Below are 25,839 nucleotides of genomic sequence, written 5' to 3' on the forward strand. Positions count from 1 at the left end.
TAATAACGATGAAGGCACATAAGGTACAACAAAATTATTTTTAATCAAATGTTAAATTTTTTTTCATTAAATGGTGTGCCCATCTAAAATATATACAATGACAAAAAAATCAGAATTTTTCTAAATCACTTACTGAGTAAGGGAATATATATATATATGGAGTGTGTATATATATATATCAAAGAAATACCATATTTCTTTGATCCTAAGACACATTTTACATTCTGACATTTCTGAATTACAAATGTGTCTTATAAATCGCTGGCATGTCATATTGGAAGCATTTAAAAATTTCTGAATGGTGCTTCTTACAATCAATGATACCTTAGATCTGATGAACTAGTGTTTATAAAAAAATACTTTTTCAAATTAAAAGAGGTAACTTTCTTTTTAAATGTAACGAAACTGTCCCATTCCCAAAACAACCCCAAATTTGTGAAGAATGGCCAATAAATTTGGTGAAGCAACTAAATTACCAGAACAAAAGCAACTGCTCTGGTAAGAATGTAATAGTTTAAATAATAAACAAATTGTATTAATTAAATATTATATGAAGTCATTTCCAGAGTTTTAAACAAATAATTTTATACTATTCCATCTTCCAATGCTTTCTAAGTATTCTGCACAGCCTACACATTGAAATAAAATTAAAATAAAGGAACACTCCACCTATGATGTGCTGTAGATAAAGACTACCTTGCTTTAAAATAAGTTTCTATCTACAATATAAAATGATCACGGTACAGTATATGCATTCATGCTAAGAACAGAAGCCAATGTTTAATGAAATGTTTAAACACACAAAAAATTTAGAAATTAGTGTCTATTAACGCTGCAATCTACTAATACCACACTAAGTCCTATCATTCTCTCTCTAAAATATCACAAATCAAAACACTAGGTGACCTCCTGTCTAATGTAATTATTGCCTGCAGCACTTCAACTGTTTTATTAAAGTATTGAGGTACTCCTTGCATATTTCTAACTGCTAGCATTCTAGTGACAGCAGTACTGTGATCAAAAGCGTCAAAAATGTGATAGGCCTTATGTCAAACTTAGCAAAGTAAGACAATTAACTTTTCTCTCCACCGTTTAAAAAAAAATAGTGAACGTAAATATCAATTTTGGAAATTCAGTATGAGGATGAATAATATCCTTTCACTCAAACATTACACAACAATACAAGGATAAAGTGAGCCTAACTACACATAATTATTTTTCAGCTGTTTTAATTAAGCGTGTCACCCATTTCCAAGATGGGTTTCTAGCAGGCAGTACTGACAACTGATTAGGTAACTTCCACCATCAGAATCATCAAACCAGTGCAATACTTGTACACATTTTATTTTCAAGTTTGCACCTGAAGGCCCAAGGGTGATAAAAAACTTGGGATCAAAAGTCACTGAAAAGTCTTTCTTTTTTCTTGCTACTTAATCCAAGTGAATGTCACTTAAGTTTGATAATGATAAATGTAACTAAAGTAGTCTGAGAGAAATCCCAGTTAATGTAATTTCCTTAAGGACAAGGCTAAATCTTTCCAGAATATTAAAACTTTGTACCAATGTCACAGTTTTTCCCATTACCCCAAGGAAATGATCTGAAACCAACTCGAAATTATTGGACTGAATTCAATTACCCTAGAAATAAACACCAAACTCCCCCTCTCATCCACTTTTCCAAAAAAACAAAATAAATAACATACTATTTCTATTTCAGAACCTACAAGAAGAAAAGACTTTATTTTTGGTGAGAATCCTTAAAGATCTATAGAGCATCAGAGGGAAGCAAAAACCACCCAACGTTCAATGGCTGGTGTACTCCATCATTTCTTCTGGTGCGGGGTGGGGTGGGGGGCTTGACAAATGTAACTTAAGAATTTTAGGTAAATAGAACAAATGAGGAATTACTGGAATAGGAGACAAAGCAACTGTTCATGGGACCAAATGAAAGCCATCATTAGAAACGGAAAAACACCAATGGTTTTATATATATGTGTATATATGTAAAACCCAAAGGAGAAACAAACAGCAAATAAATGAAAAAGCAAAAGCAAAAACATAATAATAATAAATAAAACAGGAAACTTATCCCCAACTTTTCTGCTACTCAGTTTACCTTGGAGGCTAATCTGAACAGCATTATGCAGAGCCTACAAAACACATGACGGACACATTGTTTCTGGTATACAAGTTAATGTTTTAAAATCCACCAACACTACTCTACATTTTGTGCAACTGAGAAATTCACTTCAGGCAAGTGACCAGTAAGTACTTCAGTATAAGCACTATCTATGCAGAATAGCAAATAGTGTGAAACAAAGCAATGCAAGCATTTACGTGGAATTCAGCTTGATGCTGAATCTGGCTTCATGCTTAACTGTATTAAAAGAGAACGGCCAAACTGCCAATGTATTTCTTTACAATATTTCTTATTTTACCATCATAAAGGCTAAGAGCTGTAACTATGAGCAATGTCAATTAGCCAAATTTCTCTCATTTTCTATCCAGTTTTAAAGAATATTTTACTATCTAAACTACCAACTTTCTATTTTTCTCTGTATGTGCATGAAAATAGACGTACAGAGAAAGAAAACTCTACGTATGACTTATGCAATAAATATACACAGATATTACACACATACTAATGAGACTGCATGATTTTTATATCAAAGTACATGCTTTTTCAACCACATGGTTCTTTGTTGTTATTACGAGTTAATAGAAAAATTCTGCAACAACTAAGCACATGCTGCTAATGATCCATGGTTTTAAGCATCTGTAGGTTAAAAAAATACAATTCCTAGAACACTGTTATCAAACAAATAAGTTTTATTGGCATCTAAAAACAAAATTCACCCAACATTGAAACGTACTTTAATATTTATGTTGTTTTCTTTTTTTCTTTTTTCTTTTTTTACTCACTGCAGTATGAGGAACAAATCACAAACACTTACTTTGGAGAAACAGAGACCATAGTGTAGATTTTACAAAATCACTTTTTAAAATCTCTGTATTGTGCTCCTCAAATATCTAGAGCCAGTCTTTGCATAAAATATCACAGCTTTGTCTATTACCTTAAAATTCTGCAGCAGCCTAAAGATATGGATAAGATATACCACCGTTTGCTATTTTGAAATATATCTATTACCATATCCAACCTAATGGTAGTATCTAAAAAATTCTTTCTTCCATAGGAAGTCTCTGACAAGCTGTTATTCATTTCCTTGAAGTTAAAAGAATCTGGGGGCAACATTTATATTTTATCAGAAAAATAAAAAAATGTTTACCTACCATGTTCATATTAAGAACAATGTCTATACAAGTCAGTTGTACAATTATTTTAAGAGAAAGGTGAACATGAACATCAGATTAACTTAATTCTGGCAGACAAAAGTGAACAACTATGGTCCAGTCAGCCATTAATCTATTACAGAGAGATGACAACTTTACAAAATGTATCTTTTACCTACTGAGTGATGATTATGTCCCCTCAGTTTCTGTGCTTTCTACCACTGGTTCACTCTCTATATCAGCAACTGTGTCACTCTTCTCCTTGCTTATTTCACTTGAAGATGACAGTTTTTCATAAAGTTCAGGATCACTCTGCGCTGGTAGAGGTGGTGGCTGAGCATGTCTCTCGGTATTTTCACCATTAACCTGAGGCACATTATCACCTTTCCGTTGAGAAGTGGCCCCTTCAAAAAAATCAAAAACCCGAGCATGAGGAGGGGGGACCCAGGTGTTTTGAATTCTATCTCGTCCAAAACGACTTCCATTAATTTCTCTGCAGAAATCAAAATCTCTGTCATCCCTATCCCTTTGCCTCTCCCAGGGTCTTCTGCGGTCATCAAAATCTCTGTGAACTTCTTGTCCAAATCCTCTGTTCCAAGGACCACTTCTAGGATCAAACCGATAGTTTCCAGACCGAAATCTACCTCTTTCTTCATGTAAGCCTTTTGGACCACCATAGACAGGCAGAACCCGATGCTCTCTCTCGTCAAAATCTCTATGCCCCCAGGGCTTCTCTGGAGTAAAGCCAAAGTGGTCTCTTCGACCAAGATGATCTATGCCTGGCCTCACAAGATTCTCTCTAATATCTACAGGAGGTCGTCCAAAATGATCTCTACCGTCTAATGGAGGCCTTCCAGGACCTTCTCTTGGATCTACAGGCCGTCCAACCACATCCCTAACATCCACCGGGGGAGGTCTACTAATGGTTTCCCTGGTTTCTATGGGAGGAAACCGGTAATCTCTATCTCCTTCCTGTTGAATGTTATCATTCCCAAGTGGTATCCTTTTTTCTGGATTAGCAACATTGTCTACACTTTGTCTTCCAGGAACTAGAAAAGGTCTTTCAGGTGGACTAAAAATATCTCCTGGAGCAAAAGGACCACGGGGTGGTGGATGAAGAGCTGAATCAAGCACCGCTGGGGGAGGGAGTCCCCGCTGAGGTGGAATTCCAGGCTGCATTAAAGGGAATCTTGGTCCAGGTGTCTGTGGTATTAGTCCTGGACGAATGTCTAACATTGGCATTGCAGGCATCCTTTGATTAGAAAGATTTAAAGGGGGTAAATTTTGAGGCCCAGCTGGTGGCTGTGTTCCCAAAAGTCCAGAAGTATTTGGAACACTGGGTGGCTGTACTCCCATAAGTCCGGAATTGTTAGGTATATTTGGGGGTAGCATGCCCAGAAGTCCAGAACTACTTGACACACTTGGTGGCTGTATTCCCAAAATTCCAGAGTTATTTAGAATATTTGGTGGCTGGGCTCCAATAATCCCAGAACTATTGGAAACATTAGATGGCCGGACTCCAAGAATTTCATTATTACTTGATACATTTGGTCTTTGGACTCCCAGAATTCCAGAATTGTTCGTCACATTTGGCGGCTGTCCTCCTAAAATCGCAGAGCCACCTGAAACATCATTTGGAATCACTAAAATGGAAAGAAGAAAAATAACACAAACAATCATTCTGGTGTGAAAAGGAAACTATGTTTATAATTATTAATGCTATAATTTCCAGCAGTTAATCAGCTACTTGTATCCCCCCAAGAATCCACAGGTACACTAGATATTAAAAAATTAAAGCTAAAATTAATACCATACGTAGTGAAATTTAATATTAAAACATAAGTGGGGCTGCTACCTAAAATCTTTACATGAAATCTTTTTAAGTTAAATAAAAATATCAGGTTTTATACTGATTCTCCACCTTTAACAAATGTCTTTCTGAAGTACAAACAATTCTTAATATACTAACAGTGGTGCCATAAAAAAAGGACTTTGGTTCTGAAGATCCTAGGGGCAGGACAGGAATAAAGACACAGACGTAGAGAATGGACTTGAGGACACCGGGAGGGGGAAGGGTTAGCGGGGACGAAGTGAGAGAGTGGCATGGACATACACTACCGAATGCAGAACAGGTAGCTAGTGGGAAGCAGCCACATAGCCCAGGGAGATCAGCTCGGTGCTTTGTGACCACCTAGAGGGGTGGGATAGTGAGGGTGGGAGGGAGACGCAAGAGGGAGGAGATATGGGGATATATGTATACGTATAGCTGATTCACTTTGTTATAAAGCAGAAACTAACACACCATTGTAAAGCAATTATACTCCAAGATGTCAAAGAAAAAAAAAAAAAAAAGATGTATAGTGTAGCCAAAAGAACACTGAGCTTGCAGGTTTAAAAAATCTAAAAATGAGAGTTTAATTCCTGGCTCTGCTACTTAAAGCCTGTGTGTGGCATCATGCAAGTAAATAAACTGCTTTACGGTTGCAGGAAGAAAGAAAAAAAAAAAAAAAAAAGGGACTCGCTGCTTTCAAAACTATATTTATCTTCTAGACCTAGCTGGATATCTGGTAGTAGTTACTTATAACTAATACTTGTTTGTTTTAATCTTTCTGTAAGTATACATATTTTGTGCAATCTTATTTTGATAACACATTAAAACAGTTCCAATAGGCCAAAAACAGGAGGAGAAGGAGTCTTAATGGAAAGGTGTCAAAATCTATACTATCCTAAAGAGAATGCCAAATTTGTTTTTAACAGGAATTTTAGGAGATAAATGTTTTACACATTCATGGCACCTAAGAATTAAACACCAATATAGAGAAGTAGTGATTATGATTTAGCTATGTATCTCTGGGGATTTCTTTTTTCTTTTTACCTGATCTGGTGTTTTCACCAGAAGAAATCTGGTGGTCTATAAGATGAGGTACTTTTTCTTCAGGCTCTGCTTGTTTAGTTGGAGGATTAAAAACACTTCCAGCTGGCAGAGTGGAAGTAGCAAGACTGCTGGCAACAGAACCACCTGGCAAAACAAGGCTACCAAATCCAACATCTTTCACAGTTTCTGGAGTCATAGATAATGGCGGCTGCACTAAAGCTGTTTAAAGAAGGAGAATATATATTTCAGATTTAATTAGCTAATCAATTCATGTGCTAGGTAAAAATATTAAGTATGACCAACACTGGTCTTGCCAAAGTTTTAAATGACTTCCTATCCTCTTTCCCCAATTATTTGGTAAGACTGCTCAGTTAACATGACATATGTGAATTCTCTTCTGGTCCCTTTATTTCATTTATAATGAAAACTATCTTCTGGCAGCTTGAGTGTTTCACTTAATGGCATCTCTGTATCACCTAGCACATTATATAATAACTGATGCTCAAAATGACAAATGAGTCATCCTGAAGAAGCTAAATTATATTTAGAAAGCTTCATTTTTTAAAAATAGGGAAAAACAACAATTTTTAGAAATATTTTCAAGAGAAATGTTTAGTAAAATAAGGATCCATACTTAAGAACAAAATCCCAGCAATTAAAAAAAAAAATCATAATTTTTCAAGGATGCCAGTTTTGGGAGTATCTAAATATAGAGAAATGATTGGCGAAAACCAACAAATATGAGAGTGAAAATCTGCCCAATCCCGCTGAATCTGTAAGTACGAGGGTCTTTACATTCACTACCTTTTGTCAAATGAGGCAGGAAACTCATCAGGTGAGAACTACACATAAAAAGGTAAAACCATTTCCTTTTTATAAAGATATAAAAAAGGCATAAAGAACGGGTAGAAAAACTCTTCTGTATATGTCACCTATATGTTAAAAAACTAAGCTAGAGGAGTATAAAAATCACACACAGAATTTCTAGTCAAATTTATTTCACAACACTACTAAATCATGTACTTTGGGATTTTAGAAACTTTTATCCTCACATTTAACTCTGGACTACCTAGACAAACTGTTAGCACAGAAAAGAGCTGTAAAATTGGGATAAAAATCAACCGGGATCATGTATGGGAATTATGAGAATTAGGTAAGACAGTGTGAACAATTAGGGAAGCAGCTGGCACACAGTGGTGTTTCTCCTTCTCCTTTAATTGACCCCCGGTTTTCCAAAATGAACAGTGTAAGGAGAAACAACTGGGAGGGAGGCTCTAAGTAAGGTGAGTCTCTGTGAATGGTGAATTCAGAAACGACTCATGAACACTTTTCTAATTTTCAGAAAGAATAAACAACTCTTCCTAATTAACCAACAGTAACACAAAAAGGATCCTAATGTTGTCTAAACACTGAAGGAGAGAAAAGAGTTTAAAAATGTAAGAAAAGTGGGTTATAACACCAAAACGTAAAACTGTATCATATACACTCTCTTTACAATAAAGTCCTTTGGTCTAGTATTAGGCCAAAAAGCTCTCAAAAACTGATGCAGTCATCTCAAAAGAATAGAGAAGTAACGTGAAAGGCTCTTACTGCCCAAAAATGAACAAACTGAACTTCAAAAAGAAAGGTGAATGCAACCACTTGGAAGTAAAATCCATTAATCCATAAACACTACTAAAAGTGAAGGAGAAAAATGTAGAGGGAAGGGAGTGGAGAAGGAGAAATAAGAGAAATCCTCCCCCACCTTCAGTCACTGGATATCACAGGTAATATCCATAGAACTCATTACTCTGAAAAATTACACTTATAGGAAAGAATTTAGCATCTCCTGTACAACTGTACTTCAAGGTAACTAAATACTACTAGTTGATAAGAGAGTTTTTCTTTACAGAAAAAATTCCTGCTAAGAAATGTGGAAGGAATTACAAAATTCGGAAGGTCACCACTTTGCAACTAATGAAAAGTAGATTCAGCAATAATAATCAAAAGATGAAACCATCTGATGAAAATCTGAAGGGCAACTTTTTTAAATGACCAGGTCCCACTATCTGAATGCTCTGATCCATTATGGCATCATTAAAAGTGGGACGGGCTTCCCTGGTGGCGCAGTGGTTAAGAGTCCACCTGCCGATGCAGGGGACACCGGTTCGTGCCCTGGTCCAGGAAGATCCCACATGCCGCGGAGCGGCTGGGCCCGTGAGCCATGGCCGCTGGGCCTGCGCGTCTGGAACCTGTGCTCCGCAATGGGAGAGGCCACAACAGTGAGAGGCCCACGTACCGCAAAAAAAAAAAAAAAAAAAAAAAGTGGGACAAGAAGGCACTGCACAGGCTCCTGATGTGATATAATATCAAGTCCATAGCACCCCACTTGTTAAGTATTCTTACCAAAAAAGTTGAAGCATATTCTAAACAAGCCTATGGTGCTAAAAACTTTCTATTTGCAGGAGATTCAAGGAAGATACCACAAAGAAGCTAAAAAAACCAAACCCATTATTTGGGATCTTGCATACAGAAGTGAACTGCTTTTCAAGAAGTCAAAGACATTGAAGCATTTTTAAAAAGGGGGCTGTGGGTGGGGCTGCTCTAGATTAAGACATTTTATACATAAAACAAAAAACACAAATTTGATACAACAGAGCAAATCTGAACTGTCATATGATACTGTTAATTTGTTAGAAATCATTTAACACAAAAAATGCATTTGTCTGAAAACTTCCATGAAAAAAAAATTAACAATAATTCACAAAAATGAGAACCAACACATTATCACTATCATAAAGAAAGAAAATTCTTCAAGTAGAAAACTCACATGTTGGTACTACTGGTGGAATAGTAGGTGGTGGTACAACAGGTGGTGGAACTGGAGGTGGCATGAAACCTACATGGAAAAAAAAAAGACCAAAAATAAAATAACAAAAAGTGTTACTTTCCTTTAAATCAAAGATTCCAACAGCTATAAATGAAATCCTACATTCTTAAAACAGTCATTACTACCTCTTATTTATGAATATATTTTCCATTTAAAAAATTACTTTTATATACACTACCTTATTTGATCCTCCGTAAGCTAAGTAAAGCACAGAGAGCCCTATCATGAGCATATACTACTTATTTACTTGGCATGCTCTATGATGCTGTAAAATCAATGATTAAGTCAAGCCAGGCAACCTGTTTATATGTTAGCATGGTGACTGTACGGGAAGTTAAACATTGTGTTTCAAGCGGCTGATACCACTGTATGCAATAATGTCATCTGTAAAATGTGCTATTGTACTTCTCTGATGTATATGCTGTTTACCCACTGTATCAGAATACTTTTATTAACCTTGGACGTTACTATATTTTGAGCACTGAAACAAATCTTAATAAAAAATAAGAAATAAATAAATTTAATATTGGCTGTTTTATGATTTTAAATATCATATGATCAAACTATAAACCTGCTTCCCTGCATTTTTAAAATATAGAGCTACCATTAAATTCCAATAGAAAATAGTGGCTAAGAATAACGGGAAAAAAAGATATGTGGTTTTCAACAAATGAATGCTAGATAAAGACTCTATAAAATCCATGTGGTATGGTTTTTGAAAAAATCATTTAAAAATACCTTCTGAGAAAAAATTTTAATTTTCAATCACAAATACAGATTTGTGATTGAAGATATCTGATGAGTAGTTTTCCAATATTTAAAATATTAAAAGATAAAGTTCTTATTAAAATCTGCATCAATTTCAAATTATGTATTAAACTGTAATTTTAAAAATTTACACTACATGACAAATTACAACCATTTTCAGACAATGAATTTACGTTTTGGCCTTGTTGACAGTTTTTAGGAACTCTATTCAATGATTAAGAACTTAAATTACAGAAGTCAATTCAGTACTTCTTTTCTATAGTACACAAATAATTCATGAAGTTCAAAAAAAAATAGTTCTGAAAAACAACATATATCGTTTGATCCCTTGTATTATCTCTCTCCTTTATTTGTCTAAACCTTCCACGATCTAATACGAAAAACTCTATCTCTAACCTATGTAAGCAATTATTTATATTTAATTGATATGTGTTAAGTAACCTATAGTTTTTACCTAGAAACAATGATTCAAGGAACTTCTGTTTATCTATAATTTATTAGGTCAAAAAAAGTATTATGAATTCAATTACCATTTTAAGATATACTATAATTTCTAATGTCAAAATGGAAATCTAATGATTTTTAGGAAGACTAATCTATATAATTTAATGCATACTTTCTGATGAATGGGTGATAACTACAGAGAACTTTTATATAAAAACTTCAACATAAATTTTAAATCATCTTAAGGCATTTCAATGATTTTAAAGGATTCCATTTCTTTTCTGTCAGTGCTTCTTAAAGTGTGGTCCAGCAACAATACGCATCAGCTGGGAACTTGTTCGCAATGCAACTGTCCTGCCCCACCTCAGTTCCACTGACTCAAAAGGGGCTGGGCCAGCAATCTGTGCTTTAACACGCCCTCCAAGTGATTCGCATGTAAGCTATGGTTTGAGAATCACTGCTCTACAGCGTTTAAACCTGGAAAAAGAACATTTTAAATGATATTCTAAATAGAGTTGAAACGATAAGATGAAAATTTCTTACCAGGAGGTGGTTGTGAAGGGTTAAAACTTGCGCGGAGAAAAGGCGGTGGAGGAATTGGACTGAATCCAGGAGGAGGAACTGGCATTGACACAGGAAATGCTGGTGGGACTAAACTAACTGTAGGCACTGCTGGAGCTACTGGAATCTTTTGTGGATAGAAAATAAAAAGTCCATGTATCATTTTATCCATCTGCAACGATTACATCTTAGGACAACCAAAGATAAATTATTTCTGTTTCTTTTATAGGAAAGTAACAAATATCATTATATTAAGTTGTTTTGGGTTTTTTTTTCTTCCTTTTTGTATTCTTATAAGTGAACTTACTTGAGGTAAAAGCAAGACAGTATTTTTCAACAAACAGTATATGTAGAGATTGTGAAATCTACCTTACATTCGAGTGATGTAAAGATGTGGGCACCTACTTCAACAGTGAATACCGTGCTCAATTTTACGCTGCCATCTCCTACTAAGTTTATAATACCTAGCGATCTAATCACCATTAGGAAACATGTCACTAACAGCTTTAAAATGGCTTGAATTTCTCATTAATTTGTTTTCTACTCTTAATCATAAATTCTTTTACTCATCCTAGGTACAACAATTCCCAAATATTTATCTGTATTATGGCATGGCTGTACCCCTCTCCTAAAGTTCACACTGTATCAATGGTCTATTCAACATCTCAACTTTGCTGTCTAGAAAGACACTTCAAACTTCACACGCATAAAACTGAACTCCCAACTGTCCTTCCCAAACCACACTTCCAAAGTCTTTTTCATTCTCAGATAATGGTAACTCCATCTTTCCAATTTCTCAGACCAAAAACCTTGCCTCTGCTCTTCCTCACAACTCAAATCTAACCACGCGCACTGGCCACACCATGACAATACACCTAGGATCTGACGACTTCTCGTTGCCTTCACTGCCATCAGTCCAGTCTGAGCCACCATCATCTCTCACCTGGATTGCTGCAACTTTTAACTGGTCTCTTTGCTTTTATCAGTGCCCAATATTCTATTCTCAAAATAGTTGCCAGTGTAATCCTTTAAAACTCTAAGCCAGACTGAGTCACTCCTTTCTTCAAAGTCCTCTAATGGCTCCCCATCTCAGAGTGAAAACCAAAGTCCCCCTAGAGGTCTCACTTACACTAAGTTGCCTCTCACTCACTTTATTCTTGTCCGCTTGTTATTGCAGGAACACACGAAACATGCTCCTGGCTGCAGGCCTTTGCACTGGCTGTTCCCTCTGCCTCTAACGCTTTCTTCAGATAGCCACATGACTAATTGCCTCAGCAACTTTAAGTTGTGGCTCAAATGTCTTGTTCTCAATTAAGTCTACCTCACCATTTTATTTAAAATTTTAAACACCTACCTAGGCACTCTTGATGACCCTTGTACTACCTTCTCCCCTCCACAGTATCTTATAAACTTATTAATTTTATATTTTCTGTCTCCCCTATTGAGAACAAACTCTCCGTAAGGGAAGGGATTTGTGTTTGTTGTTTTTTTCCCACTGATGTATCCCTATTCCAGGTGCCTAGAACAGTGAATGTCACAGAGCAGGCAATCAATAAATATTTGTTCAATAAATAAACATTTAAATATGAATTACACTTTTTCTAAAAGGAAAATTTCAGAAATGCTTATATTTAATATTAATATATTTTGGACAATTTCTTCCAAGTTTTATGAAGTAAAGATGTGAGTAAAAACAAAACTGTAAAACAACACATTAAACAATAAAAAAACACCCAGCACTAACCTGTAACATAGCAACAGGTGGAGGGAAAACCTCTGCCTGGGTTGTGACCACTGTCTCCTTTTCAACTGGAGGTGGGCTCTGAGTTGTCTGGACCGTCTCTTTAACGGGTTCTGAGCTTTTCACACTTTCCCACTCTAAACAAAATATTTGAAATTGATTTCCTCTGGATAGGTGCAATTTTTCATTTTATATGTACACATTTGTTTCACATCTGAATAGTCCTTCATCTACCTTGGCACATCTTTAAGATGTGTCCACAGCTGTCAGTGCCAACCTATTTGGTTCTGCTGAGATAAATCTGATTAGGGTACCAGGAGTTCAAAGCAGCATGACATGAGGCACAAATCAAAGACACTAAAATATTCAGTCTAGAGAAAACACTTAAAAGGGATATAACAGATACGTATCTCAAAGGCTGTCTGATTTAAGACAAACCAACCTTATTCTGTATTTTGTCATAAGGCTAAGGGGAAAACAACAAGTATTAACCCAGTACAGAAAGATCTTTCTGAAAATACAAAAAAATGCAAAAATAGAACAAAGAGGCTCCAATGGTTCCTCCAGAGGTTCGCCTCCCTTAAAGCTCAAAGTCATGAGAATGACCAGTAAGACCACGTGACTTCGCCCCTCGGCACCTCTCTGCCTTCATCTCCTACTACTCACTCCTCACTATGCTCAAGCCATACTGGTCTCAAGACTTTCTAACAGACTTGGCGCTTGCTGTTCTCTCTGTATGAAACACTCTTTCCCAGATAGCTGCATGTCTCACGCCTCTGAATACCACCTTCTCCATTAGACCCTCTTCAACCACTTAAAACTCCAATAGCTCTACACCCATACTGCCTATCCCCTTTCCCTGTTTTTTCTTCTTAGAACTTAACCAACACTGAGATACTACCTAGTTTATCTATCTTATTTATTATCCATTTTTTTCCCACTAGAACATGGGTTGGCAAACTCTTCCTATTTGTAAGTATTTTAGATTGTGTTCTCTGTTACAATGACTCAACTGTTGCTGAATTTTAAAAAGTCATATACAATAGGTAAACACAACTGAGCATGGCTGTGTTTCAATAAAACTTTATTTACTGAACAGGCTGCCAGTAAGATTTGGCCCATGGGCTGTTGTCAACCCCTGTACTACAATGTGCACTCCAAGAGAGGAAGGATTTTTGTCTGTCTGTCTCACTGCTATAATCCCAGCTCCTAAAGTTATGCCTGGCACACAGTAGGAACTGAAATATTTTTTGAATGAATAAATGTTCTGGAGGAACATCCATCCAAAAAAGAGAGAGAAAGACAGCGAGAGAGAATGACAAGAAGAAAACAACTGAAAAAGTGTTTGAAAATATGTACATTGGTCTGAGAACAAAAATACTATTCTGAAAATTAGCTAATTTTGGTAGAAGAGTAGAAGAGCTAAGATATCAAGAAATAAATAAGTATAACATATTGCAATTCTTTCCCAAGCATCCATTATTCTGTGAATTTATAACTGAAAAATTTTAAAACAAAAAGACAAATTTTTCAAAAGAACGGGCCAGATTATCACTTGGTTATAAACTTTCTAAAGCAGCATGAATCTGAACTACAGCTCTCTGAGATTCTATTCCTGGCATCCTCAACATAGATACTGATCAAAATAGTCTAGGAAGTTTTTTAAAGAAATTTCCTAAATCCCCAGTTCTCATTTAAACTCAAGTAACTGAAAAAATTAGTCTTTACAAGCCTCCATATATACAACGCTCTCAAAGACTGAAACTTTTAAAAAGACATATATAAAAATGCTACATTTAGAGTTTTAGGACACTATCTATATACTCTGACATTTATGAAATAGATCCCATTAAGTATACACATTGAACAGGGTAATGTTTCAGTCTTTTTCCCCTCTTTTGCAGGATGGGGAAGAATCCAGGAAATAAACACAGTTCACCCCAACATATAAAACTCTTATCAATTACAACCCTTTAAGCACATTTTTAAACAATAAAACTACCCACAGGGCTCTTACCAGTATTTACAGTTTCCTGATCAATCATGCCTCCTTCTGCAAAACCTTCCAAGTCATCCACTTTAACTTTTTCCCATGGTATATATGTTACTCCAAGATCCACATCCCAGAATTGTTTGTATTCTGTTTTCACACCTTTGTTTAAAGCCCAAGCAATCTATCAGGAATGAGGAGAGGAAAGAAAAAAGCTCATGTTTACTGTAAAAACAAGGTAAAACATACAAAATCATATGCTAACAATGCAAATATGAATAAAATTAGTTTTAAAAATCAGCTGGACAGGCAAAGCATCACTGCTGGAATAACAGTAGCCAACGAAATTTTTTCCATGTATTTTCTGATTTTGTTTGTAAAATAAAACCTGCATTAGATAGCAGTGGTGTTTATAATATGGGATTTATTTCCACGTTTTACTATGACCTTAAAACAACACATTTCCAGAAATAAACCAAATCTACTTTTCACCATAAAAATGTCAACCTACATTAGCGATAATTAGAATAGCTAAACAAAATCTTGGTACTCCAAGAGACCAGTGACACTTTAGCTTACATAAACTCTCTGCCATAAAATGAGAAAGCACGGGCATATTAGCTCCCTTGAAAGTAATTTTAAAAATTTTAATTCAGTTGCTAAAACTATGGAATAAATTAACTCCAAATAGCAGAAATAAAATGTAAATTAGTTATAAGAAGTAAAAATGGAAAAATACACAATAAATACTCAAAGACTAAGAGGAAACAAATATACATAAATAAACCCTTCACAAGGGCCTGAGTTGTATAAGACAAGATGTTAAAAAGGAGACATTAATAATATAAATAAGGGGTAGGATTAGGAAGCATTGGGAAGGAGTGAATGAAAGACAAACTTGTTAAAAATGAAAAAGTTCTGCTCATAAAATGGTGCCCGGGTTGACTAAGAATACTGTGCACGTGTGATTTTGAAGAACTGCTTGAATAAAGTTTTGGTTATTGTTTTACCTATAGCCAAATTCTATAATTTAACAATACTAAAATAATAAATTTCTGTCAAGGTTTGCCTATAACATTAAAGAAGAAGATGAATTAAATACAGGAAACATTCTAACAATCCAATAAAATAAGAGCACGTGCCCCCCAATCTCACCTTAATGACCTTGGACCCAATTTTATATGACCCGGAACTAAGTTTCTGAAGAGCCCGAAATGCATCTTGTCGATGAACCATGCAGACATAAGCACAGCCCCTGGGAGGAATCATCTATTAAAAAAATGATTTTCTTTAGAAAGGGTGTAATGAGGAGGGCAAGTCATTACTGGCATTTTATAGTTTTAATGGAACAGAATATTGATTATTAATACTGAATTGTTTCCCCTTTTCTTCCTCCAGCTATCTGTTTATTGGTAAAATTCAAGCACAATCTGTTGAAAAAAAAAAAAAATTCAGAAGCTAGTTGGGTCTCATTCTAAGCCATGATATATGTGAAACCTTGAATATCACGTGTCAACTAAAGTTTTAACACACAATGAAGAGCTATTAAAACAATGTATAGACGTGTATATAATACCACCAGATAAAAGGAAAACAATACTGTATGGCCAACATATTTGAAGGCATACAATTTATTTACAGTAGTATTTAAATTTTGCCAAATGTTATGTTGAGTAATGTGAGAAGGATTTTTGTTTTGGGGAAATATCTTATCCTTAATATAAAGTCTAAAATCTACAACAAATAATAAAACTAAAGCTTTTCAATTTTATAAAACTTAACTTTGTCCAAGTACTTCTGGACAAAGATTTTAATATGAATAAGAAGATAGCCTCAGTGTAAGGATCTCAAGAGGTTTATTTACAAAGCATTTAACTACTCTATAAACTACCAGATCATAAAATTATCTTTAATGTATTAACTCAGAAAAATACACAGAGCATTTCAGTTTCTTTATGAAGAACTCAAAAGGTATTCTATCACTTTGTTAGTACTTAATACATAATAAGCTCTCGCTGTCAAAGTAACGCTTCCCTCAGCCTTGCTAACAGCTGTCACTTTAATACCAAATTTCTCGAAAGAGAAGTCTATCCAACCCCTTATATAATTCATCTCTTGCAATGTAGATCCAACCCCTTACCAACCCACCGAAAAATATTTTCTTCGAGCTAATGACCTACTAAATGCTAAATCTAATGGACTTTTCTTAGTCTTCAAACTCCCCCAAAACGAAGTGAAAGGTTTATAAATCTTCCATTAATTTTTCAAATCCTGGATTTTATCACTAGCCATTCAGTACACTTCAGTTCACAAAATAACTTAGTGCCTATTACTTTTAAGTACTACACTCTTAAAAGGTAATACAGAAGAAGAGGGAGACAAGGCAAACTAATGTCCAAATGACTGTGGTATAAGAAAGACTACAAACGTCATAAGCAACGTGAAAATACAAAATGCTACTTGGATTCGGGATCTGTTCAGAGCAGTGATTCCTGGCTTTGCATCAAAATCACCTGCGTAATTGTGGCACTTTGATAAGAATCTAAAGGTACTGATAATGGGCATCGCTATATGGGCATCCCTATTTTTTCAAATGTCAACCCATTTCTGATATGCAGCTAGAGCTGAGAACCACTAATTTAAAGGCAGAGGAAAATCAGAAAAAATTTCAGAGGTTATATGATCACAGACTCAGAGATTACTTATGTTCTGACAGGTGAAATTTAAAAAGACGAAAAGAGAAGCCTACAACACTTTCATGGTGTAAAAAGAGGAATCTGAAATACCTAAGTTGAAACACTCAGCCAATTACCTATTAATTAACCAATCAATCAGCTATTTATTATCTGTGTAACTTAGACAAATCATTTAGATTCCTCACTGGTAAAATAACAATATTTGAATTACTTAACCAGCTTCTTGTGAGGCTCCAATGAGATCATACATAGTTGAAAGTAAAATACAAAATGGTCAAATTCAATTTAAATAAAGAGTGCTGCTATTAATACCAAAAAGTCAAGTTTGGCCATATAAGGAATGTTGAGAATATAAGGAATCTACAACTAGAAAGGAAAACCAGCCAATTTCCTGGTAAATAAAGATAAAAAGGTCCAACAGACATAAAAGTATAGTAACAGTGAATAAAATCAGAGAGTTAAGGAGTAAGACTCCTCAAATGACTATTCCATTATCTTTAGCCTCAAGGAAAAACAATAGCCCTGCAAGAGGAAGAAAATACTCGAAGGTGGAGACTGGGTACACTGAAAGAATCAAGCTGAGGAGTGAGAGAGCTATGCTGTGGCCACACAGGTTTTCTTGCCTCAGGTTTGCTCTGAGAGGAAGAGAAGGGGAAGGGGTGGGAAAAGGCTGGCAAAAGACTGGGACCTCAAGTCCAGTTGTGTCTCCACCATTACCTATGTGCGCATGTGCAGGTGATTACAATTCTAACTCAGTTTCTTCACTTCCATTAAAAAAGAAATTAAACAACATCACACATACAGTTCCTGCTAACTCAAACATTCGAAGTTTTTGGGAATCAAGTGCTATTACATTGCTATAAAACTCCTAAGAATATTTTGTTAGACTTCCATTTAAAAAAGGAAAACTAATTAAGCAAAGAGATAAACAACAGCAGAGTAAACATAAAGATGATTAGAGTCAAACAATCCTTTTAAATTTTGATTAAAGGCAGATACTGCTGGGCTAATTAGGAACCAAAGTGACTCTGAAAACTCCCTATTTTTTTTTAACTTTAAATTATTTAAGAACTGATACTTACATTAATGGATTCAATCTGTCCAAACTCTTCAAACAGGTTGGTTAAATCTTGCTGTGTTGCCTTCTTGTCTACCTGACCAACCCACAGAGTAGTACTACATACTGTCAAGATATAAGAGACAAATAACCCAAATCACATAGACAGTTACTTCTTTCAAGTAGCTGAGGAAAAAACACTAGTAACAATAATAAATTAAAATTTCAGATAGTATATTTTAAATACTTGTTAACGGACATTTTTATGTTATGTTTAAAATCAACTAAAATACCAGGTACCCATTCACATCTATGCCAAGTCAACTTCTTGCATTATCACCTGCTCTCAAGCATGGTAGCACACATCAATCACCTGTGGATATCTAGAACCCACTCTAAAAGATGATGGAAGGTATGGGGTATGACAGATCAGGAACTGGGAGCTTTAAAATTCTGTAGGTGATTCTAATGTGTAACGAAGTTTCAAAACCACTCCTCATTGCAATCGTATCTGTGTACCTTTTAAGTATCTTTCTGTGCTGGAATGATTAAATGGATGTTTCTCCTAAATCAACAGTTAAATCTTATCCTTAAGGAAAGAATAATTATATACAAAAAATATATATACAAAAAGGAAAAGGCTAATTTAGAACTCATTATCATGAAAGACTTAGGGATACTTAAGGGCTGGAAGCCACTTCCCTTTAAGAAATAAATGCTACACATGAGACATCTTGCCTACTTGGGGCTGCACTGTTCATGTCTCCATGAACATGTCCTTTTCCTGAAAACACTGACTTTAAAAATATTTACAGCTGATATATTTGCAGAGTTTTAATATATTTGGATTTATGTCAATATCATTAAAAAAAAAGTCTCCAGCTTTTGGGTTATCTTTCATCTACAACACAGCCTAGAGCAGGTTTTACTCTAGAGCTAAGATGTGACCATTGCAATGTGGGTTTCACATTACATTCTACTGAATGTGGGTTTCAATCAGGTCTCCATCTCTCTACTCTGGCTGGTCAGAACTTGAACGTCTTCCAGGCCTGTGTGAGCTTTAGGAACCTGTTCAGCTAACAGATGCCTGGAAATTGCTCTTTCCCTGCTCTTTGCTCTTTGCCTCATGCAGTCTTACCCTGTGCATAAATAACTTAATAGTCAACCAAAGTCTCAAAGGGCAACATATTAGTTTTCTTTTGCTGCTCTAACAAAACACCACAAACTTAGTACCTTAAAACACAAAAAGGTATTCTCTTACAGCTCTGGCGGTCTAAAATGAGTCAACAAGGCTGCTTTCCTTCTGGAGGCCCTAGGAGAGAATTTGTTTCTTTGCCTTTGCTAGCTTCTACAAGCTATCTGCATTCCTCAGCTCATGATCCCAACCCTCCATCTTCAAAGCCAATAGTGTAGCATTTACCAATCTCTTTCTCCTTTCCACGTTCACATCACCTTTTCTCTCTGACCCTCTCCTCTTGTTTCCCTCTTATTAGGACCCTTGGATTACACTGGGCCCTTCTGGATAATCCAAGTTAATCTCCCCATCTCAAGATCCTCATTAATCAGATATACAAATGTAAGGTAACATATTTACAAGCTCCAGTGATTTGGACATGGACATCTCTGGGTGACCACTATTCAACCTACCACCAACCCTTAACAAATTTCTGGACCTCTTTCACTGAACAGTTCCCATCTCTTCATTACTCTGTTCTACATATTATAGCTGCCTTAATCTCCCCAAAATCTGTTCCATGTTTCCCCTACTCTTTTGATATTGTCTCTCTACAAATTTTTCCCATGGACAACTCCATTTCCCGCCCCCCCCCCCCCCCCAGAAAGTAATGAGTCTCCTCCATCCCATGAGAAGGGGACACTTGATTCTTAGAATGTTACTGTTTGTTGATGTTTCACAGCCCCTGGACTATTCATGAAAACTCATGTTCTAAGAACCAATGGGCAGAGAAACACTACCACATGTGTTTAAAAGGTGTTGGGACCACATCAAATTGTTATTGCTTCTCAGTACAGTTCTGAGGTAAAAGACAAGATATACTTCTCACTGTATTTTCTTATGTCCTTTCTAAATTTTTTAATTGTGTGTTTTACCCATGAAAATAAAACAGCAACAGAAAATAAATTCCACGGTCAATAACTATGTAAACGGTGGCAACGAAACATGACAAGTTAGGGTAAGGAACTAAACGAGAGACTCCACGTAAAAGCCCATCATAAAAATCGTTATTCTAAATGTCCTAATAGTAATCATGGGAGGAGGCATAGTTGAGATTTTATGATCAGACTTTTGACATTATTTATCAGACAGCACGAAAATGTTTGAATTTTGTCCCTCACCCTAAGGGATAAATAGAAACTTTCAAGAGTTAGGAATGTCAACATTACTAAATTAACAATGGCTCTCATAATCAGGTAAGATTCTGGAAAGATAGCTAAGGCTTGTTCAAATGGCTAGAATTTAGTAAGATGGCTGTTGCCTTTAATCCTAAGCCTCGATTTCTAGGATGCTTCAGCATTATAAATTATACCAGTTATTCATCTATCTCCATGGCAGAAGGAGTTTATTTGGATACATTCAGAAATTAGATAACCTGATCAGTGTTTCGCTCTTGGCAAAGAATGACAACTTACTTCGTTTTATGTACTTTATCCATCTGCAGTCTGTTGATTCACCTTAAAAGTCATAACCCGCTAAGAATCGTTCAGGCAGAATTTGGCACTAATTACAACTTATTTTCCTAGACCTCACATGCCTACCAAGTCAGCTCTCCTGCAGCACTCTCCCGAAACAAACTCCCACTACTACCAAATGTGTTCTTATCATACATTATAGATTAACGTATAAAGGAGGGAAAGTTTTTACAAGAGAAATCTCTCCTTCAGTACTGATCCAGTAAGTTTATAATTAGCTTTAAAATTTGCATGCTTCCTATAATAATTACTCCTACAGACCCAGTGTTCATAATTGGTTAGGACACTGTGCATAGAAGTCACGGTGTCCATGAAACAGACACGAGGCCTAGGACACTTTATAAATCATTAATCAAGTCATATTTTCTAACTAGCATTAAAAAAAAACCTCTCAATGACTTTAGTACTTGAGTAGAAACTGCTATTCCTTTTCCTTTTCTCCTCTATCACATTACAAAACCCAAAAATATAATTACTCATATACCAAACCAGTTATTTAACCTCTTAGTCTGAAAATAAGGTTGGGAGACGTTGTAACAGATACTATTTTCTCAATGTTATTGAAACCAAAGCTTGTATGTCACTTACCACTTAATGTTTTAGATCTAATTGGAGGCAATCCCTTCTTCTGTCGTTCTTTCTCCCTTTCTCTAGCTCTTCTTTCACTTGAGTATGAACGTGATGATTTCCTTTTTCTTTCTCTAGAGCGAGAGCGTGATCGCTTTCTGTGTTTACGCTTTCGAGAACCAGATCGTGACCTAGATCTTCGTTTTCTTGGTGATCTACAAAAAAAATCTTATTTTACTTCTAATGACAGTTATTCTTCTATCGAATTTCTCACTTGTAGGTGGGGCGGGGGTGAGACTGTCTGGTATTTAGCTACCTTTTAAAAAACATTCAAGCATAATCAAGTATCAAACATGTATTTTCTCAAATCTCTGTACTGCTTAGGTCCACACTAGTCACAGATGTTTGTTTGCAATGATTCTTACTGAATCACAACCACAAGGAAGAGTAAGAGAAAGAGATTCTAGCAAGGCCTCACTTTCTCTTAGGGTCTTCCAACTCTTTTTTTCAAACAAGAGTCAAGAACAGGGATGAAAGATGGAAGAAAACAAAAAGATTCTTTAGGTGACAAAGATGTTACATTCTTAAAATTAAGAAACAAAGAATGTTTTCAACAGAACATTAGGCCACTATACAATTCTGTTTACAAGTTTTCAATTTCTAAAATCTCCTGTGCTTGACTTTACAATATAATGTGATACTGAAATACTGTTTCTTTTTTCCTGTCAGTCATATGCCATTGAACTCTCTTCAAAATACTTAGTAGGGAGGTGTTGCTAAGACAAAGAAGTTTCAGCACTAACACTGTAATTCACTGTAGAGAGGTCAGCTTAGAGAAAGATGAACTGACAGGCTCTCATCTGCAAGAGGCAAATACAAGTAAGTTCTTGAAACACGTAAGAAATGACTGAAAAAGTCATCAAGGATACTGCCTCTCTTCCAGCATTCGCTGTTCAGATTTTCTGGGTATTTGTGTGTAGAAAATAGGGCATTAAAATGTTAAAGATGAATGACTTTAAGTTTTAAGACAGTTTATAGCAAAAACAATATATACATGCGACAAGAAAATTTACCAGGTTAAGAATAAGGCACCTCCAACTCAACTCTGAATAAGCATGCACATCAATGAGCCTCAGCCATGCTGAACAGCCCACAAAGAAAACCACTTCTAGGATATGTTTTGTAACAGTCTGATATGCTTAATGTTTATAAAAATAATTTTTGTAGTTTTATTTTTATAATCATCTTTGGCATTATGAGATGAAATGGAATGTGAGAAATACAATGGAGTTTCTAATACTGTTCCTCTACAGCTTGATTTAAGTGTTGTTCAGAGGCAATAATACCCTAAGCTGACTATCATGATGTCATTAACTAAAACCAGATATAACCCCAAATCCAAGTCTCATGATACTGCCGTGACTCGTGCAAGTTATTCAAATAAATGGCCACAGCCACACCCAATTAAAAGCAGAACACATATTTTCTGTTTTTTGAAGTTCTGAATTACTTCTTCCTGACAGAATGTCACTCTCAGAAAACATTTTCTTTAATTTTGATGCAAAGAAATAAAGGATGCAAAAAAGTAAAGCCAACAATTTAAATGTTCGCACACAGCTATTCTTAAATAGTATTGTAGAACCTTGAACGAGATCGTGAATGCGTTCTTGATCTTGAGCGAACAGCCACTTTCTTTGCTTCCTGTTCAAAGATCTCCTCTTCTACTCCATCTTGCCCTTCATCTATATCCATATCCTTGAAAGTCAAAAGAACAGCAGACAAAATGCCTGGTTGAGATTCAGTGTGTATTGGTAATTCTGCCTTACAAAATATTCACCATAGGAGCATTAATGACTAAGAGTAAAATGGTAAGAATGTGGAGCTTCATGAGCAAGAAAAAACCATTCAGGTTTACATTATTTACATACAATAAAAATTATTACTATATTTTAAGATTTTTTTCTGTAATTAATTTTATAAACTTATGCCCCAGAAAAACATTTACTTTTTTACCTGCTGCTGAATATCTATGGAATCATCCAAATTTGCTTCAGGTTCAAGGAAATGCTGTTGACTGCTCCCTTGTGATGGTGACACGGAATGCTCTGACCCAAATGTTCCTTCTTGACTATCCTGAGGAGTTGCCTATTGAGAATGTACATAAACACACAAACATTGGGAAATAATGAATATTGTTACAAATGAAATATCACAATTACAATTTTAAAAAGGAGCCCAATGCCTAAAGAAATCCCATTACATCTTTTCTGATCAATCTAAAATGGCACTTTTGTATAAATCCAAGTTTACTTAAAAGCACAGAATACCTCCATAAAAGGGAGATATTATAACACTAGAAAGAATGGTAAGATAAAGTAGGTCTCCAAACAAATTTTATATTGTGGAAAATATAAACTACCAAGAATAAAGGGACTATATCATGAATGATATATAAAGAACTATGTCACCCAACTGCACGTGTAGAAGCAAAACAAAGCTCAAACCCCAATATCAAAATCACTGATCTTGCAAAATCAGTTCTCAACTTGGGTCTTTTTCAACCTCCACCTCTAGGAATTGACAAAAGAGTATTAGGAAGTACTCAAATATGTAAAATATTTCAGAAAGACTAATAAAAGTTAGGCAATGCAGCCTAATTATAGGAAAAACTAAAATTTAAACCTTTTTGCCCCCCTAGGACTAGAATTACAGCAACTTGCTATAGGGATACTGCTTACATGGTACTAATCAGTATGAACTTGACTAGCAATTACATACACTATGGTGTTAACTAAAATTGAGAAACTGATTATTATGAAGAAATGACTCCCTAGTTAAGCATTCCTAAAACATGATCTCACAGGTGTTGAGGATTAGTAAGAAGAGTTGGTACACAAGTTGGGAACTATTATAATAATTAACAGAAAAGAGCAACTCAAAACTACTGTTCCCTTGCTACAAACTCTGTGATTGTGAACCAAGTTACTCCAACTCTGAATTTGTCTCCCTACGTGTAAAAGGAATACAACCACAGTGATTATAAAAAACAATATTGTATTATAAATTTCAAAGTTGCTAAGAAACTAAATCTTAATTGTTCCCACCACAAAAAAGAAATGATAATTATTTGACATGATAGAGGTGTTAGCTAACACTACAGAGGTAATCATATCCCAATATATAATCATATCCAATCAATATGTTGTACACCTTAAACTTACACAATGCTATATGTCAATTATATCTCAATAAAATTATTTTTACAACTTACTCTTACTCTAATGACATTTAAACTGAAAGAAAAGAAAGCAGCATAAAAATTAAGAGCCAAAAAGAGCATTAAAGAACTGTTCCAAGTGTCTTAATTTATGAAGGAACAGGCTCCCCAAAGACAAGTAACATTTTCAAGGTTTAGAAATAAATTAAAGCTAAAATCAGAATTAAAGTTCTATTAGTCTTTATTCCACAAAATTGACCAAAGAGTTGGTAAATAAGTATATGTTTGAGAACAAATCAAAATGTTTTTAAAGCACAGTCCTGGCTTATGCCTTTAAAATGGTACAATAAAACTAAAATTCTTAACAACACAGCAAGATAATTTTCAACTTTATCCTGAGCTGTATTGTTTGCTCCTAATTCAGTACTCATACATCCTTCACATTATTTACTTCTTACCTCACCATTCACCTTGAGCATCCTACCTACCATCCACCCACTTGTTTTTCATCTTTGATTTTCTATTAATGGTCAACCCTTGGTATAACCAGCAGAATCCACTGCAACCAATGCTAGTTCTTGAGGTTCTTTTTTGAGCAGTTTTACCTATTTGAAAAGGTTGTGATTCATGACTTTTATTCTTTCTTAACAATCTTATGAAGAACAAAGAGAAAATCTACTTTTAATATTCTACCAAATTTTATCTTATGATCTTGCAGTTAGCATTAATTAGGTCCACTGGACCCTTAGCTATATCTAAGATATGTTACGGGATCTTAGAGGTCTTATTTTCCTATATACTGAAACATTTTGCCATTTCATCATCCTAAGAATTATTCCATTATTACTCATCAATTACTCCCAACTGTAGCCAAAAAGACTAAAATAATAACAAAAAAAAAATGGGATTGTTGAGAAGGGTGATTCAACAGTGAAACCATCATCATTCAGTTTTACTGCATCACCAAAACCACTGCATTATATTTCAAGAAGGTATAAATAAGACTGGAGACATATCTGTAGTCTGCTTTTAGCTTTCCTTGGACAATGGATATT

At 35.2% G+C, this 25,839-nt stretch overlaps 1 protein-coding gene across 9 annotated transcripts in view; it reads right to left on the minus strand.

Annotated features, from left to right (window-relative positions):
* The window catches only part of SCAF8 (SR-related CTD associated factor 8), a 198,192-nt gene that overhangs the window by 118,105 nt on the left and 54,248 nt on the right, over window positions 1-25,839 (minus strand). For 3 of the 9 annotated variants that reach the window (XR_004352533.1, XM_032651237.1, XM_032651235.1), the window contains exons 10-20: window positions 23,581-23,712; window positions 23,210-23,322; window positions 21,589-21,782; window positions 18,317-18,417; window positions 15,694-15,807; window positions 14,566-14,722; window positions 12,552-12,685; window positions 10,790-10,934; window positions 8,975-9,043; window positions 6,166-6,384; window positions 3,466-4,933 (exon numbers count right to left, since the gene is read on the minus strand). Coding sequence is in view for 8 of the 9 variants with exons in the window: in XM_032651237.1 (XP_032507128.1) it covers window positions 3,480-4,933; window positions 6,166-6,384; window positions 8,975-9,043; window positions 10,790-10,934; window positions 12,552-12,685; window positions 14,566-14,722; window positions 15,694-15,807; window positions 18,317-18,417; window positions 21,589-21,782; window positions 23,210-23,322; window positions 23,581-23,712 (2,832 nt within the window). In the remaining variant the exon portion in view is untranslated. Of the gene's footprint in view, window positions 1-968; window positions 971-2,808; window positions 4,934-6,165; window positions 6,385-8,974; window positions 9,044-10,789; window positions 10,935-12,551; window positions 12,686-14,565; window positions 14,723-15,693; window positions 15,808-18,316; window positions 18,418-21,588; window positions 21,783-23,209; window positions 23,323-23,580; window positions 23,713-25,839 lie in introns of those variants that run through there. The other 6 variants (XM_032651243.1, XM_032651234.1, XM_032651239.1 and 3 more) reach the window with 3 other exon arrangements.

Source organism: Phocoena sinus, chromosome 12 (assembly GCF_008692025.1).
Source record: "Phocoena sinus isolate mPhoSin1 chromosome 12, mPhoSin1.pri, whole genome shotgun sequence".
NCBI lineage: Eukaryota > Metazoa > Chordata > Mammalia > Artiodactyla > Phocoenidae > Phocoena > Phocoena sinus.